This window comes from Trichechus manatus, unplaced genomic scaffold (genome assembly GCF_000243295.1).
Source record: "Trichechus manatus latirostris isolate Lorelei unplaced genomic scaffold, TriManLat1.0 scaffold00052, whole genome shotgun sequence".
In the NCBI taxonomy this organism is placed as follows: domain Eukaryota; kingdom Metazoa; phylum Chordata; class Mammalia; order Sirenia; family Trichechidae; genus Trichechus; species Trichechus manatus.
The window spans coordinates 11456028-11473460 of NW_004443988.1; the positions used below are offsets into that span (position 1 = coordinate 11456028).

Consider the following 17433-nt stretch of genomic DNA (forward strand, 5'->3'; position numbering starts at 1 on the left):
CCACAGATGTTCTTCAAGAGTTCCTATGTGCTCAGTCTCAGAGGGTTTGGGGTTTCGAAGTAAAAGCTCTGTTTTTAAGAGGTGGCAGGCAGAAGTAGTCTCAGATTAATTAACTACATGGTGCATTTTAACTACTTACGCACCTGTCTTGTTTAGAAAAACAGCTTGTTGTTTTCATTTGTCATCACTGGGCCTCACTGGGCTAGGCCTTGGCCACCACCTGGTGACGCTGATGACGCGCGATATCTCCCAGCTGCCACAATTACAAAGGCTGAGCAGTCTCCTTTAAGACGGTGACTCACGTGGATGCTGTGTTGTGTGCTCTCAGCTGGGAAGGGGAGGGTGGATCCTAGTCTCACCACATTGGCTGCCTCAGGAGAGGGGGCAGAGATAGCCTCTCTGATTGGCTGTACAGTCCGAGGCGTAGGGTCAGGGGCGGGGCGAGTTTCAAGAAACCAGGCCCTGGTGTGCGGCTTCTGGGAGGGGGGGCCCACGGAGCTAGGAGGAGCGGCAGTGGGGGAGGGTGATTCTGGAAAGGGGCGGGGCCCAGCGGAAGGGGCAGGGTGCCGGTGGGAGGGGCGGGGCCTAGAAATGAAGGACGTTTTTGGCCAACCAGGAGAGCCGACATTGGCGGGGGCGGGGATACACTGGGTGATTGACGCCGAGGCCCAACCAGGGAGAGGCGGGGCCAAGGCCGGGGCCTGACTAAACCTGGAGACTCGGGTCGCCAGGGGCTTCATCCCCGCTGAGGAGAGCACAGCCACTGGGAGCCGCGGATCACACAGCCCCTTAGGGTGAGTGCCGCGGGCGAGGACGGAGTTCGGAGGCTGGTGGGGGCGAGAAGTCTCTTCGGGTCTGGCGGCAACGAAGCACTCGGGAATGGGCCCGGGGCGGGGGGCCCGCGACAGGAAGTGATTCTTCTCCCTGCACTCTTCAGGGTCCCAGAGCGGCCGCCTCTGGCCCTCTCTCGGTGGGCCCCTGACGCCCGGACTGCGGGCCGTCGAGCTGGGTGTTTCCTCTTTGTGAGGCCCAGGCGCGACGGCCGTCGTCGGCCCGCCCCCGCCGCGCAGCCGGGGTGACCCGCCCAACAACAGCCGCGACTCTCTGCCCCCGCGCCCCCACCCGCAGCCTCGCCCTCTCAGGCCCCAGTCCCAACGCCGTGGTCTCGCGGTGCCCCCCCTCAAGACACAGCTCAGAGCCCCTGCGCGTCGCTCCCGAGGCCTCAGCGTCTCCTCTCCACGGACTGTTGGGCCTTCGACCCCCACCCCACGCCTCGCCCCCACCCGGCGGCTGCCCCCGCCACAGGGTCGGGGCGCGCTCTGCCGCCGCGCACCGGGGTCCCGCCCGCAGCGGAGGCCTGCGCTGCCTTCGGCGGTCACTCCGCGCCCCCCATCCCGGCCCGCTCAGCGGCGACCTCGGCTCGCCCCTGGGGGGCGTGCGGTCTCCTGCTCCCGAGTGAAGTCCGAACGCGACTCGAGAGTTGTTTGGGCGATGTTTACGCCATGGCGTGGCCCTTCCTTAAAATGAGCAAGGAACCGGCCTTAGTCGCATTTACCTTAGGGAGGAGGAAGTGCTTGCTTCCGTTTTCTCCCCCCGCAAGGTAAATGTCCGCAGCCTTGCCCTGCTGCTCCCCACTTGACCCCTGAACTGAGGCTGCCCGCGGCTGCGAGGACGCCGGGGAGGGGTCCCCCAGCCCCCTGGCGGAGGGCGTGGTGTGACTGTTAGGGCAGGCTGTCGAGTGTACCGGACCCTGGGAATTCGGATGCCTGCAAGCCTGAGCGCAAAGGCCCGGCAGAGCGCGCTCAGACCCAGCGCCCGCCGCCCGCTCAGCTGTTTCCTGCCGGTGTTTGTTGTGTCGGAGGAGGCCCGGCCACTGCCGCGCGCCGGCCGCCTTGGCTCTGCGGGATTGGCTCGCGGGCGTCACGTGCCCCAAATCAGCTGTGGCCAGCCGGGGCTGCGGGGCGCTGCTGCCCCTTGCCACAGCCGGCCGCTCCCAGGGTCCCCAGGCTCCCCCTGCGGTGGGAGGGCAGGCGTGCCCTTGCAACCCCTTTTACACCTTTAATAGGTAGGAGGACAAATGGGAGTTGGAAAACTGAAGTACTACAAAGATCTGTTTAATCCTGACACCTATCAATCCCCCCTTTCAAGGGAGAGTTTACTTGATTAGCCAGCGAAGGTGTATACCTCATTTATTTTTAAACTTTTTCTGTTTACAGAGCCCTGTTGGTAATCTGAGTATTTTTATTCCAGATCTCTTGAGAGATGGAAAACCTGAAGTAACCTCAGGCTAACCTTGTGTTTTTGGAAAATTAGACTCGTTGAAGTAACTAGGGGTGATAGGATATTAACTACCTTTGCATAGCCACATACACAGTGCTGCCGCTGCATTCCAGCAAAGATAAACCGAAAGCACGCTGTATTTCCAGGGTACACATTCCTACCAGAGGGGAATTTTTTCCTAGAAGTTTGTGGCATACCTGTACTGTGTTAGATAAAAAGGAAATTGCAAAGAATTTAGTCCTTTCTCTAGAAGCTTACAATTTAGTAAAGTCTTAGGCAAATGAAATGAAGTAACAATACAAAGTTAAATATTACTAAATTACGAAGTGTTGTAAGAGTTCAAAAATGGAGCAGTGAGAGGTGAGAGCAGGAGTGGACTAAGGAGGTATGCTGAAGCAGATTGGTTTTGATTAGACCTAGAAAATAAAGAGGCTTTGGGTTGCTGTTGGGCAGACGGGCTTTAGGAAAAAGTGAGACATGGAGCATTTACAAATAGTGAGAAGGTGAAGCCTGTGGAATTTGGCACGCAAAATATTTCCATATATCCCTAGTGTATTTCTGGGTATGTGCTGGAACACCAGGTAGAATGTTAAGCTCCTTGGAGGGGGCAACGGGGAGACTGATGTCTACCTTTATTACACCCCCGCCTAACCCAATAATGCCTAATACAGGCTTAGTGGGTGACTTGTTTTTTACGCTTATCTCTAGCAACCATCTTATCTCTAGGAGAGTGAAGTGATGAACCATGCTCAGGTAAATTACTTAGCTCTATAGGGGAAACTCAGAGTTTGGTTTTGGATGGGAGAAACTAAATTGGGCTTTAACAGTAACTTCCAAACAAGGTTAGTAAAATACATGTAGCTTCTTCTAAAATAATGTTTGGTTGGGTCATTGAGGATTTTTTTCCCTAGACGTGTTCTTTGATTTTTCTTTTGCTGTACTTAGTGGTGGGAGAGAGAAATAGGTTTAAAAATAATAAAAAGGGAAAGGAAATAAGGCCATAAGACGTTTTGGAGAGATTACCAACTCAGATTATGTAGCTGACTCACTAAGTTATATGACTAATCTTATTGTCTAGTGATAACTAAAGATTGAGTATTATAGAAATACAGTAAACTTGGTATACATTTAACAATAAAAAACAAGGCATTATTGGGTGGGGAGGGGGCAAATCTTATGCTTAGAAGTTACTGTCAAATGAGGAGCTGATTCCACAACTAGAGAATCATTTGACAGCAAAGTAAACTGGTCAGATATTGCAAGAGAATTAACGAGCACAGCTTTCTCGTGTCACTAAAATCTTGGCTTGGTAAATATTTTCTACAAAATTTGAAAAATTTGGTTTATGGGTCAAACTCTATTACAGTAAAACCTGTGAAAGCTGGAACCTGTGTAAGGTAGAAACCTGTCAGAGAAGGAAGTGGTAAGACTGCAGCATGTCAAAGGTGGAACACTTGCCAGACCAGAAAAACAAGGCAGTCCTGTCAAGTGCCAGCTCTCACAGCTTTAACTGTATTTTACATTGTAGGTTTTCGATAGAATTTAATCAAGAATCAGTATGAAAATAGTTGATGAAATTACAGTCCCATTAAATGTTAATTATTGCCATAGTTAACCCAGCACTGCTAAAAGTTCTTTATAGGTTTTGTTCCTTTGTTTCAGGCAAGAGACTGAAAATCAGATTTACAAGCATGCTTCTGCGTGTTTCCATTTTAGCAGAATCATTATAAAATAAAACCTCCCCTCCGGTACCGAACCGATTGCTCAGTCGATTCTGACTAGTAGCGACCATACAGGACAGGGTAGAATTGCCTGTAGGGTTTCCAAGGCTGTTATTTTTACGGGTCTGCCACACGTTCTCCCACAGAGCAGATGGTGGGTTCGAATCTCAGACTTTTTGGTTAGCTTAACCACCGCACCACCAAGGTTCCTTAAAACCTTCTGTGAAGGGCAGATTCCTTTAACCCTTTCTGCACTAAGCTTCTGTGCACTCAGTTCCCTACTAGGAGAGAGTCTTTGTGTCTTGACCTTAACCACCACCTTCTGGGGCAATGGAAAGAAAAACCAGCTCCCATAGAGTCTATTCCGATTGACAGCGACCCCTTGTGCTTCAGAGTAGAATTGCAGCTCCATGGGGTTTACTTGGCTGTAATCTTATGTAAACGTTTCACCAGGCCTTTTTTCTGCAGCTCTGCTGGGGGATGCAGATTTGAACCATCAACCTTTCTATTAGTAGTCAGCACTTAATAGTTTGTGCCACCCAGGGAATTTAACCCCCTTTCAACCCTGGTGGCATAGTGGTTAAGAGCTACGGCTGCTAACCAAAAGGTCGGCAGTTTGGAACTACCAGTCGCTCCTTGGAAACTATGGGGCAGTTCTGCTCTGTCCTGTAGGGTCTCTAGGAGTCAGAATCAACTCGAGGGCAATGGGTTTGGTTCAGTGGAGTGTTTTCTGTAGTCCTTGGAAATGCCCTGAGGGGATCATTCCTTTACAGGTTAATAGTCTAGCTGTGAACTGGGTGTTTCCTGGTCAGAGGGGCCTCAGAGATGCAAATAGATACCTATTGTTCTTACCCCTGGTATTTTAGGGATGGGAAGTAGAGAATTCTATTTATCTAGCTTGAAACCAAGAACTATATTGTTTTAGAGAGAGCCAGTACGTATTTTAAGTTTTAGAAGTGTGACTTATCTCCTGCTTATCATTTCTGTCATCTGGTCACTTAGCTTTGCAGTAATTAACAGGTGGTAAAGCTAGTTAATTTTTGTTTTCATATCCTTTCTGGGCCTTCTTTTCCTCATAGGTAGTAGGAGTGGAGGGAGTTCCTGGGTTAAGTGTGCTGGGCTGCTAACAAAAGGTTGGAGATTAGAGTCTACCCAAGGGTCCCAAGGAAAAAAGCCTGTGATCTGCTTCTGAAAAATCAGCATCAAAGCCTTATGGAGCACAGTTCTAATATGACACACATAGGGTCGCCATGAATTGGAGTGGATGGCAACTGGTATATGGTGTAGTAGGAGGGGGGAAGGAGTGTAATCTAGTTTTGCAGATCTTTATTTATTGCTTACTGTGTACTAGGCACTGTTTTCATGATGCATTGTTGTTGCCATGTGTTATCTGCATTTTATTACCACAACTCAGAAGTAGATACTGCTGTTGCCATTTTATAGATGAAGGAGCAGAGGATACCTTGCCCAAGTTTTATTCAGCTGTTAAGGGGCAGAGCTGAGGTTTGAACGTGGATGGTCTGACTTCAGGGTTCATGCCCTTAATCACCACACCATATCGCCTACAAAAAAAAACCCTGTTGCTGTGGAGTTGATTGTGAATGATCGCAACCTCATGTGTTACAAAGTAGAACTGTTCCATAGAATTTTCTTGGCTGTAATCTTCAGGGAAGCAGATCTCCAGGATTTTCTTTCATGGCGCTGCTGGGTGGGTTTGAACCACGAGCCGTTAGGTTAGTAGTGAAGCACAAATCATTTGCACCACCCAGGCCATGAAAACCCTATGGAGCACAGTTTTACCCTGCAACACATGGGGTCACCATGAGTCGGAATCAACTGGACAGCAGCCGATTTTGGTTTTATATTGCCTACAAATCTATTCCTTACCTTCCAGAAACCAAAACCAAACCCGTTGCCATCGAGCCGGTTCCAACTGATAGTGACCCTATAGGACAGAGTAGAACTGCCCAGTAGGGTTTCCAAGGAGTGCCTGGTGGATTCGAACTGCCGACCTTTTGGTTAGCAGCCATAGCTCTTAACCACTACACCACCAGGGTTTCCTTACCTTCATGCACATTATATTTATGGCTATAATAAGCCACATTTCCTGGGAGGATTAAAAAACAAAAAAAAAGCACTTAGAAGTTGGTGCGTGTGTGTTTTAGAGTCCTTTGGTGTCATTTTGTAAATAACCACTTACAAGTAGGAATTAGTACCCTATTGCAAAGTTTCTCTGATAGTGCAGAACAATACTTGATTTTGATCAGTTGAAAATTAAGCATTTGTAGCATCCCTTTACTGCAAGAAATATTTGGGGTAGGGAGAGAAGAAGGCAGCAGCTGGATATAATCTCTTTTTATAATCTTTCTATAGTTCATTTTCACCATGCTAAACTGATTACAGAAAGTTAAGGATTTTAGTAGAAAATCCATGGAGAAGGAGGATGTGGTATTGAAATGACAGTGCCAAATACGCCTAGTGATCCTTAAACCTGAATGACAATAAAAGTTGAGTTTTTCTGAGGTGGAAGCAGAAGCTTTCCAAGTGAAATGTTCTTTCCTTGTCAGAATGCAGTTTTAAGCAGGAGTCAGGAAGCTATTCCTGTAATAGTAAATATTTTGGCAACTGCAAGCCACAAGATCTTTGTTGTGACTAAAACACAGCCAAATGTAAAAAAAAAAAAAAAAAAAAGGCCATGACTGTGTTTCAGTAGAACTTTATTTACTTAATTTATGGACACTGAAATTTGAATTTTATGTAATTTCACGTGTCACAAAATGTTATTCTTATTTTAAAGCATTTAAAAGTGTAAATCATTCTTAACTTGTGGATTTACAAAAACAGGTGGCAAGCTGGATTGGGGCCACAGGCCTTAGTTTGCTGATCCCTGCTTTTAACCAGAGTATTTAGCAATAAGCCAAAATGGTAAAACAAGATGCCATATTTCATTTGTTAGTATGTGTAGAAGAAACTAATAGTCTGCTTAGAAAATTGGTTTATTTACCTGACATCAAGCCAGGAAATTATATAGCCCACAATATTTAATTTTTTAAAAAATGCACTCCTGGAGACTGTCTTTCATGGATTTCTGAAAGAGAAAAATCCTGACTGGATATGTGTCATAGCCAATTCTGTGCCTTTAGCCAAGTCCTAAAAATGTAATTGCTTCACCAGAGCCTCATAGTAAAATAGAAATTGAAAATTTTACGTAACTAAATGTGCTATTTGTTGGAGGGAGAGGAAATTGAAAATAATTATTAAACTATTTTTAAATTTGAAATGTTGAAAAGGAAGAGACCTTCTTAAATAAAACTTACGCTTCAGCTGTGATGAGTTTGGTCCTAATTTTTGTAATAAACTTGAATTTCAGCAGTGACAGGTATCAGAGCACACGTTTTTATTGCTTAGGGACAAAATAAGGTGCCCCTCAAATTAACATAGAAAACATTAGCCATCTATGAAAGCAGCTCACTCTTCAGATGTTTTAGAAATGTGCGGTTAAAGAAATTTGGGACTCCTCTAAATCCATCCAGGGTGACTGGGTATATGGGAAATATTTTCATGTAAAACCAGACAGAAAGAGCAGTGGTTGCCTGTGGCTGGAGTGAGAGAGGGGATTGACTGAGATGGGTTTGTAGGAATTTTGGGTGGAAAAACACTCTAAAGCTCATCTGTGATGATCGTGGTACTACTCTGCAAATTTATTAAAAGTCATTCAGTTGTATACTGTGTAAACTGTATTTTGTCAGAAAATAAATTTCCAAGTTTGTAAAGGCATAGTAGTCTGTATGAGTTTTTTAGAAAGGGATGGTGAAGCACGTGCCTTTGACCATATTTTTGAAGCACTAGTTAATTTAGTGCAAATGTAGTGATACCTATGAATGTATTTGGTACATAATAATATAGTCCCTGACCACGAGAGGTTTACCTAGAAGTGATAAGAGCTTGAATTAAGACAGTGATGAGGGAAAAGGAGGGAAGACCTCCAAAAGTGATTTAGGAGGTCCCTGGGTGGTGCAAACCATTTGCACTTGACTGCTAATTTCTAAAGGTTGGTGGTTTGAACCCACCCAGCGGTGCTGCAGAAGAAAGGCCTAGTGATCTGCCTTCTTAAAGATTACAGTCAAGAAAACCTATGGAGCAGTTCTACTCTGTAACACATGGGGTCGCCAAGAGTTGGAATCAACTCAACGGCAATGGGTATCAATTTCGCAAGAGATGAAGAAGTTGCCAGCGTTTCTAGTTTAGGAAATTGTGTGATTGAAATTGCCACCAGCTAAAGTAGGGAATACAGAAGGAGCAGCACGGAGCCAGGAGGGGTACGTGATAAATCTCAGGAAGAATGTTAGTGAACTGGGCAGCCCTGAATGTCCTGGTCATGAGAGAGTAAGTAGGATGCAGAGATCTGGAGCAAGATTTATTTCAGATCCCAGCTTGGCAAATTTGGGAAAGTCACACAATCATCTGTAAAATTAGACTAATAAATAAAAAACAAAAAAACCAGTTGCCACCGACTCGATTCTGACTGATGGTGACCCCACATGTTAAGAGTAGAACAGCTTCATGGGATTTTCTTGGCTGTAATCTTTATGGAAGCAGATCACCAGGCCTTTCTCCTATGGCGTTGCTGAGTGGTTTGCACTGCCAACCTTTAGGTTAGCAGTCAAGCACAAGCTGTTTGTGCCACCCAGGGACCCTAGAGTAATAAATACCTACTTAAAAATTTGTCAGGATTAAATGTGGTATGTAAGGTACCAAGTTGTATTGTCCCAAACAATTGTAGACACTAAAATAATTAAAGGCTGAGTTCAGTATATCATCCAGGTCCAGAGAAGCCTGATTACATATTCAAGTGCTATGTCTTAGCTTTTTAATGACTTCCCCCTGAAAATTAATAAAGCAGCATTCTGACTGATGTTAGTCAGTTAGCCTCTTGAGTTTGGTTAGTATAAGCTAGTACTAGGTTGGTACACAACAAAAACAGGTTGAGTTTCTTAACTCTGAAATGTTAAAGCTTAACCCTGGAACATAATGACGTTGCAGAGGTATTTCTACTTCCTAAAGGCCTTTGACAACAGGTAATATTTTGCTTGCTTTTGCCAGGTTCCAAGCCATTCTAGATTATCTCTTTTGGCAAAGAAAAACTGCATTTTACATATATGTATACATAGATAGATAATATAGAGAGACAGGGAGTGAGAGAGCTCTATATATGGCAACCATAAGTAGGAATAGCGTAACATAAGGTTCTGCCCAGATATTTTTGGTCTTGGTAATGAATCATGTAATTGAATCCAGTAAAAAATACTTGGGTAAAAGAGTAAAAAATAGACTGGATCTGACACAGGGAAAAGAAGGAATGTTAAATCTGTTCACCCTCTTTAGGAATATTAAAGAGCTTAACCTGTATCCAGTAGCAGATAGTCACAGTTAGATTTTAATTTTGAGCAAAAGATAAAATGATGTATGTGAAGGTGTAGGAAAAGTTCATTTGAAATCCAGCACATTTGCCACAATAGCATTGTATCTGCTGTGGTCATTGCAGTTATTCCTGCATTGTAGTTGAAAGAAATTACAATATGAATATTTTATTTAAAAGTTCGAGGGAAAATTAGCTTAAAAAAATTGAGTTCCAGAAGACTTAGCTGAAGGCTAAATACTAGTCTTCAAAGATACACAACCTGAAGACTGTGTCTTAAGAGGTGATGCTGTGATTCCTTCTGTTAATGACCAGTATCTTATGCTGGGTTCTCTAGAGAAGCAAAACCAGTAAAGCGTGTATATATGTAGTGAGAGTTATATCAAGGAAACAGCTCACGTGATTGTAGAGGCTGGAATGTCCCAAGCCCATGGATCAGGATAGAGCTTCTCCAGATTCACGTAACCATCCTGATTCACATTGCCGCAGGGGCTGGCAAACCCAAGATCGGCAGGTCGGAGAGCAGTGCTCTTGCTCACAGGCTGTGAAGATCAGCAAAACCCGAGATTGGCAGGTAAGCTGCTAGCTCAAGTCCCAAGAACTGGAGGTCAGACGAACAGGAGGCAGCTGTAGGATTCAGTGCAGGCAAAAGCCAGAACATGTGCTAATATACAAATGCAGGCCACACACCCAAGGAAACTCCCTTTCAACTGACTGGCTGCTCACAGCAGATCCCAGCATGGGGGTGATCACATATAAACACTGAGAATCATGGCCCAGCCCAGTTGACACACAATCTTAACCATCAACTAGTAGTAGGAAACATGACCAAAATCAACTGCTCGCAGGTTTGTTGAATGCTTGATTTATGCATATCAAGAATGCTTTATTTTTATCAGAAGTCATAAACTCAGATGTCTTACAAGGTAAAGTAACTGACTGAAGCAGAGGAGACTGAGCAAATGAAAAGAGTGTTGGTGGGCGGGGAGGGCAGGATGACAGCTACCTCAGCCCTGGTCAGTTGTTACCATACAAGAATACATGCCCCGTGTTACCAGATACATGTCCCCGTTACTAAAAAAGAAGCCTAAAATACAGGCTTTTAAATTAAATCTCCCAATATATGTCAGCTCAACTGTTTATTATTATTATTAAAAATAAAAACTGTAGTCCAAATAAAACATGTCCACATATGCTTTGTGAGGGAAGGACTCTTTTTTTCATTTTTGTTTTTAATTGTACTTTAGGTGAAGGTTTACAGAACAAGCAGTTTCTCAGTTAGTACACATACTGTTTTATGACGTTGGTTAACAACTCCACGGCATGTCAACACTCTCCCTTCTCGACCTTGGGTTCCCTATTACCTACCAGCTTTCCTGTCGCCTCCTGCCATCTAGCCCTTGTCCCTGGGCTGTTGTGCCCCATTAGTCTCGTTTTGTTTTATGGGGCTGTCTAATCTTTGACTGAAGGTTGAACCTCTGGAGTGACTTCATTACTGAGCTAAAAGGGTGTCCAGGGGCCATACTCTTGAGGTTTCTCCAGTCTCTGTCAGGCCAGTAAATCTGGTCTTTTTTTGTGAGTTAGAATTTTGGTCTACATTTTTCTCTAGCTCTGTCTGGGACCCTCTGTTCCTGTCAGAGCAGTCAATGGTAGTAGCCCCGCACCATCTAGTTACACTGGACTCAGTCTGATGGAGGCCATGGGAGTTGTGGTCCATTAGTCCTCTGGACTAATTTTTCCCTTGTATCTTGTTTTCTTCATTCTCCCTTGCTCCCGAAGGGGTGAGACCATTGGAGTATCTTAGATGGCTGCTCACAGGCTTTTAAGACCCCAGACGCTACTCACCAAGGTAGAATGTAGAACATTGTCTTTATAAACTGTGTTATGCCAGCTGAGCTAGATGTTCCCCCAGACCATGGTCCCCACAGCCCTCCACCCAGTAGTTCAGTCTCTCAGGGAGTTTGAACGTGTCTATGGGGTTTCCATGACCGTTCCTTGTACAAGTTGTACTGGCTTGAGGGAAGGACCTTTCATCTGTTTGTTCATTACCGTATCCCTATACCACCAAATGAATTCAGCCTGCAGACCTCAAATTTGCAAACTCTGACCTATATGTAACAAACACTTGAGTCCTTAAGCATCTGGAAAGAGTAATGCTACAATCTTAAAAAGGCTAAAACAATAAGCAGTAAGTCTTAACTTTTTGTTGTCATTTTGCAGAAATGTAGTAAGAAAATTAAATACCAGTATCTTATGTCTTGTGTTTTTAACCCAGGGTCTTTTACTAGCTACAAATTGTAATTATAGTTACCATTTGTTTTTTTTATTCCTTTTTATTAAACTTCCATGTCATGTTTAAGGGACATCATCATGAGCTTCATGATGATGACATTTCTAATGACATTACAACTGCCCAGTGGCCAAGGAAGTTCACAGATCTAACAAAGAATCAAACTTTCTTGTTTTAACTATAATGGAATTTCCTCAGATATAAGAAGACAGTGGATTCTTATTACAAAAATGGATTCTGGATTTTTTTTTTTCATGGTGAGAGTTATATTAGTTCTGCATGCCATTTTAAAGATGTATGGGTCCGATCCCGTTTTTCATGGGGTTGCCACAAGTAAGGGGCCGACTCCACAGCCTCTAATAACAATAATATTATTTAAAACATAGGAGCTGATAACCACACCTGGAAATAAATGCTTTTTAAAATGAAAGCTATGGTGTATTCCCGTCTATACTCAGATCTTTAAAAATACTGTTTAGGAGAATTAATTGCAGTGAATTTAAGGAGTTGTACATATTAACTCTCTTAAGTTTTGAAATACTGAAGTGTGACTATCATAGTTCAGAAGTTTTATCAAAGCTTTATTTTTTTTAGGAACAGCTTTAGTTCTGGGTTAGCAGAGTGTCCAAGGGCCATAGTTTCAAACGAGAAGGAAGAAAGGGACAGCAACTGGACGAATGGGTACAGGGAACCCGGGGTGGAAAGGGGGAGTGTACTGTCACATTATGGGGATTTCAGCCAATGTCACAAAATATTATGTGTATTCATTTCTGAATGAGAAATTAACTTGAGCTGTAAACTTTCACCTAAAGCACAATAAAAAAAAAAGCTTTATTTTTTCAAATAAAAAATGAAATGCAGTTCTGTGATTTATTACATTAGCCAGACTCTTAAATGCAAACAAGTTATTGTGTTACAGTGAGTTATCTTTCCCTTCTCTGTTCTTGTTGCCCTAGCCTTGTGCAGGCCTTTACCATCCTGTGCCATCTTAGAGGAGGCAGTGTAGAGTGATGGGAGAACTTTGAGTCAGGTGGCCTGCATTCCAGTTGTTTGTATTTGAAAGGTGTGTAACCTTCGACCAGTTGTTTATCATGAGGATTACAAAGTATAGCACCTTGTACAATGCTCCATAGATACTAAAGTTCATGCCGTCACCCCTACAGTTGTAGATGCTCTCAATGACCACAAGTCCATTGACCCTATGCTCACAAACCAGACTACCCTTCTCTTGTTGTCTTATCTCTCCTCTCCCCTCTCCCCTCTTTCTGCTCTTCTTGGGTATCTCACAGCCCCTTATTGGACCATCCCACTCATACCATACAGTCTTTTCTCAAATTACACATTCAGAATGTGTACTTACACTTATGTTATGTGTTTACTTCCCTGGCTCACTGCTTTTAAAGTGTTCTTGGCTTTGATATCCCTATTCATTTGTTCAGTGCATGAACTTTGGATCCTTTTGTTCGGGGTCAGCTATTTCACATACTGAGTACCACAAAGCAGATTACATGTAAATGTTTCTGTGTGACACCCACCAAGTAGGTGCTAACAATTTTATTATAATACATTTATTTTCCTTTTCTATTGCTCCTAGGTATTTAGAACTTCAGCTGTTAAAATGGGCAGAATTTTCCTTGACCATATCGGTGGTACCCGTCTGTTTTCTTGTGCAAACTGCGATACGATCTTGACCAACCGCTCAGAACTCATCTCCACTCGTTTCACAGGCGCCACTGGCCGAGCATTTCTTTTTAACAAGGTTGGTGAGAAAGCTGACTTCATTTCCTAAGTCAGTTCAGTGGGTATACTTGACAGCAATGCCAGGATACCTCCCAGAGCTTGGAGGTACTGGGAACAGTCAAAATGAAGAGCTAAAATCTCTAAAAATGATTGCCTACAAGCTTGTTCTGTTAGGGATCTCAGGAAAGCAACACTAGAAGGTGATTTTTAACCTTGAAAGTTTAAAAAATGTCCTACAAGAAGAGGGATGGTCTCCATTGCCTTAGGAAACATTCAGTGTAAGAATTTAGCAGTGACTTTAGCACACACTATGGAAGAAGGAGCCAAGATGCCCCTTGTCCCCATGTCACTGATGTATCCATATAGGAAGATAGCTGCATTAAGCTGTCACAACTTGACAATGAAAGTAAACAAGGATCACCTAACTTGCTTTACTTCATGCTCACCAGGCATCCTTCTAATTATGATTTGACTTATTACATAGGTTTGCTAACAGGAAGAACATTCCCTGACTTACAAATGAGTGTTCAGTCTGCCTGCTTCTCTAATTTCTGGCTTTGAAATTGATACGATTCTACCTCCTGGGTCTAATGTGTACTGATTAAATTGAATTTTCAAATTTTTTAGGCTAAGGAACAGAGCTAATCCAGGTACTGCTCTTAGAAGGCCAGGTAAACTTCCCCAGTGGACACCCCTCTATTCCATGTAGGAACAAGTTTTTTCTCTAAAAAAATTGAGTGTGTGTGCTTTGATCTTTATTTAGGTGTAGAGCAAGAGTCAGCACACTACAGCCAGCAGACCAGCTGCCTGTTTTTGTAATAAAGTTTATTGGAACACAGCCACGCTCATGCATTTATGTACTATGTATGGTTGTTTTCATGCTACAAAGGCGGAATTGAATACTTGCAACAAAGACCATATAGCCCTCAGCTGAAATTTTTTTACTGTCTGTTTAACAGAAAACCAAACTGCAGAGGATTGTTGTGTGTTCAGAATCGTTGAAAGTTCTCTACAGCCATTGTATTTGAACTCACTTGAAAACCATTGTAATGTACGTTTGGTAGTAGGCTTAGTCTATCCTAGCCTGTTTGTATATTGCATGTAATTTCAGAAACAAATTTGACAACTTTTTTATGGAATATCTAGTGTGTACTTTTACAGTGATTGCTTTATTTGCACTGTTAAAATGTTGATCAATGAAATAGTGAGAACAATTAGATCCAAGCCTACATTTTATGACTCTAATTCCAGCACTCTTCACTGCAAAACAGAAGTGTAAATAGGATGTATAAATAGTGTGCCTTGAGTTAGTACAGTAATACATGATTGCATTAGATGTCTTGTGCAGTGCAATTTCCAGACGTTTACCTGTCCCAGCAGCTTCTAAAAATAGCTCTTGGCCCTCTTAGAGAGGATAGTGTAGGTTTGACTAGAGTAACAACTTCTGTTTTCTTTTTCTGAAGTTGCTGTTACTGCACCAACCATAATATTGAGTACTTGTTTGGCAAATAACTTACATGCCTTTGCAATTTTGCTTTCACGTGTGTGTATCTTAGGTGGTTAACCTGCAATACAGTGAAGTTCAAGACCGGGTCATGCTCACTGGCCGCCACATGGTTCGAGATGTGAGCTGCAAAAACTGCAATAGCAAACTGGGATGGATCTATGAGTTTGCCACTGAAGACAGCCAGCGTTATAAGGAAGGCCGTGTGATCCTGGAACGCGCTCTAGTCCGAGAGAGTGAGGGCTTTGAGGAGCATGTACCGTCTGATAACTCTTGAAGAAAGAGATAAATACCATCTATTCCCAGGTCTCCTTCACTGAAAACAAAATCTACTTACATACACTGTCACCTTAGCATCAGAGTCGGATTCATGAACTGCAGAACAAGAGGTTGTGAGAATCTAAGATGGAACCTTTCTTTCTTCTTCTTCTTCTTCTTTTTTTTTTTTTTTTAATTTTCCATCCAACAGCAGTGTGTAGAGAGAATATTATGCAGGTGCCGTTAATTTTGTTTTCCTATGTTTACATCTTAAGACAGAATAGTCTATCTGCAGCTACATAGTGGGCTAAGTGAGGAAAAAAATCTGGGCTATTTGAGTGAAAAACAGTGTGTTTTATGTAAATTTTGAAAGGACAATATGTCAAGAGCATGGTTTTTAAACTTTCAGGCTTCATTTAAAACCTTTTTTAAAACCCAGTTATTTCACCTGATTTGCTAGCTTCAGAGAAGAGATCCGAATTTGTGACCAGCGCTAAAGGTCCAGTGTTAGCATGGCTTGTGCTGGCCATTGTGCCATATTCTTGTTGGAGATGAACCGTAGCACCAGAGCCCATTCTTCTTTGTCAGTCTTGACCCAAAGATGTCACCCTTCCTAGTTATTTGTCACCACATAATTGGTATTGAGTGGAAAGTTTTCCTGAAATGGGGCAGAACTGCTTGGTTGTCTTTTTCCATGTAACTTAAGCATAGTAATATAAATAAAGTGATAGTTGGATGTTTTTGGTCCTGTGTCTGCTTTTAAAATTACGTTTTAGAAGAAAGGAGTACTTGTAATAAGTAATTGTCATAGTAGTAAGTGTTTCTTTTCATTTCTAAATGAAATTGACTATGTATAAGATATTATTCTTTGTTTAAATTAAAGCACACTTTTTAAACCCACAGTGCTGCATTTAGAAAAGAGCTGAACAGACTGTCAAGTGTGCATTCATGCAGAAAGCGTTTAATCTGCATCTGTTTCAAAAGAAGGGAGAAATGAAGCAGCTTATCTAAAAACACTGCTTTGTAAAAACATTTAAGCCTTTTCCTCTCAGTTTTGCCATTTTGACAAGTCTGTAGAACTTAATAGTTTCATCAAAAGACTAAATCTCTGTCATTAGCATCATTTTTTTTCAGATCTTTTCTTAGACATTCAGCTATTGAAACTCAAGTAGAAAAGGATGAAGTATACATTTTAACCCAAAATTTATGACATTAAAAAGCATTAAAATGTGTTTCTTTATCCAGACTACTTCTAGATATTCTAGTGTTTGCTTCTGGCAGAATAAATGACATCAAAATTGCCTAATTATTTAAATAAATAAATGGATGTTTGAGCGCTCAATTTCTAGTTCTTTTATCTAGAAAAAAAATTTGCCTCAATTAGTGAATCTTCCTGTTTTTGATATTAGAAATGACTTCTGAGTACAGTTAAGTTTTGTTTTTTTTTTTTTGCCTTTGGGCTCCTGCTTAGAGGCACAGGTCTCTGATTAAGTAGGTATAATACTGCATTTGAGATAAGGGGACACAAATTTTCCTTTCACCTCTGAGTACATCTTCAAGCCTTAACAAAGGGCGTTCATTCCCTTTCATTTGCGTACCAGCCTTTGGTTATATGCAGGTTCCTAGTAGCATGCCTTATCTACGGCACTGTGTGCATTTGCTGTCCAATAAAGTATATTTTGTCTTGCATTGGCGCAATATTGCTACTTATTTTCCATTGACCATTGTCTAGTGATCATATTGTCTTAATTTTTATCTGTGAACACATATATACCTTTGAGTGTGTACATAGCTTTCTTCAATTGGCAATAATGGGGTAACATTCTGACTTAGTTAACTAAATTTATACCTGGAGTCATTGAATTTGCCAGTATTAACTTTTCTCTGAGATTATTTTGCGTCAGACACAACTATAGTATATGAACAAAGAAAAATATCATGTTGCTGGGTTAACTCTTAGTTGACTGTGGCAGGTACCGCAGCAAGAAGCCTCTTTATGCCTGTCTTTCAGAAAATATTCCATTTGCTCCACCGCCCCCCAAAAAAAGCAATATGGAAGATCCAATCAAATTAGTTTTTTTTTTTTTTTTTTAATACAGAAAAGCAAAAACTTCACTTTATGGGAAACCACTAATAACAAGAAAGATGTTGCTTTAGGATGTTGTGGAGTAACTATCCGTACTCTAATTAATGTAAAATTGAGAGATCTATTGAGAGTAAA

General features: G+C 42.3%; 1 protein-coding gene across 3 annotated transcripts; it reads left to right on the forward strand.

Annotated features, from left to right (window-relative positions):
• The first annotated feature begins 652 nt into the window (after positions 1–652).
• YPEL5 (yippee like 5) lies at positions 653–16901 on the forward strand. Of its 3 annotated transcripts, none has more exons than XM_004377649.3 (3): positions 653–794; positions 13305–13469; positions 15007–16901. In XM_004377649.3, the coding sequence occupies exons 2-3, from the start codon at positions 13329–13331 to the stop codon at positions 15229–15231; spliced, it is 366 nt and encodes a 121-aa protein (XP_004377706.1). In that variant the 5' UTR covers positions 653–794; positions 13305–13328; the 3' UTR covers positions 15232–16901. The 3 variants fall into 3 exon arrangements, with proteins under 3 accessions (XP_004377706.1, XP_023588223.1, XP_023588224.1); XM_023732455.1 differs by lacking the exon at positions 653–794 and adding an exon at positions 9968–9994; XM_023732456.1 differs by lacking the exon at positions 653–794 and adding an exon at positions 12667–12773.
• Positions 16902–17433: the final 532 nt, after the last annotated feature.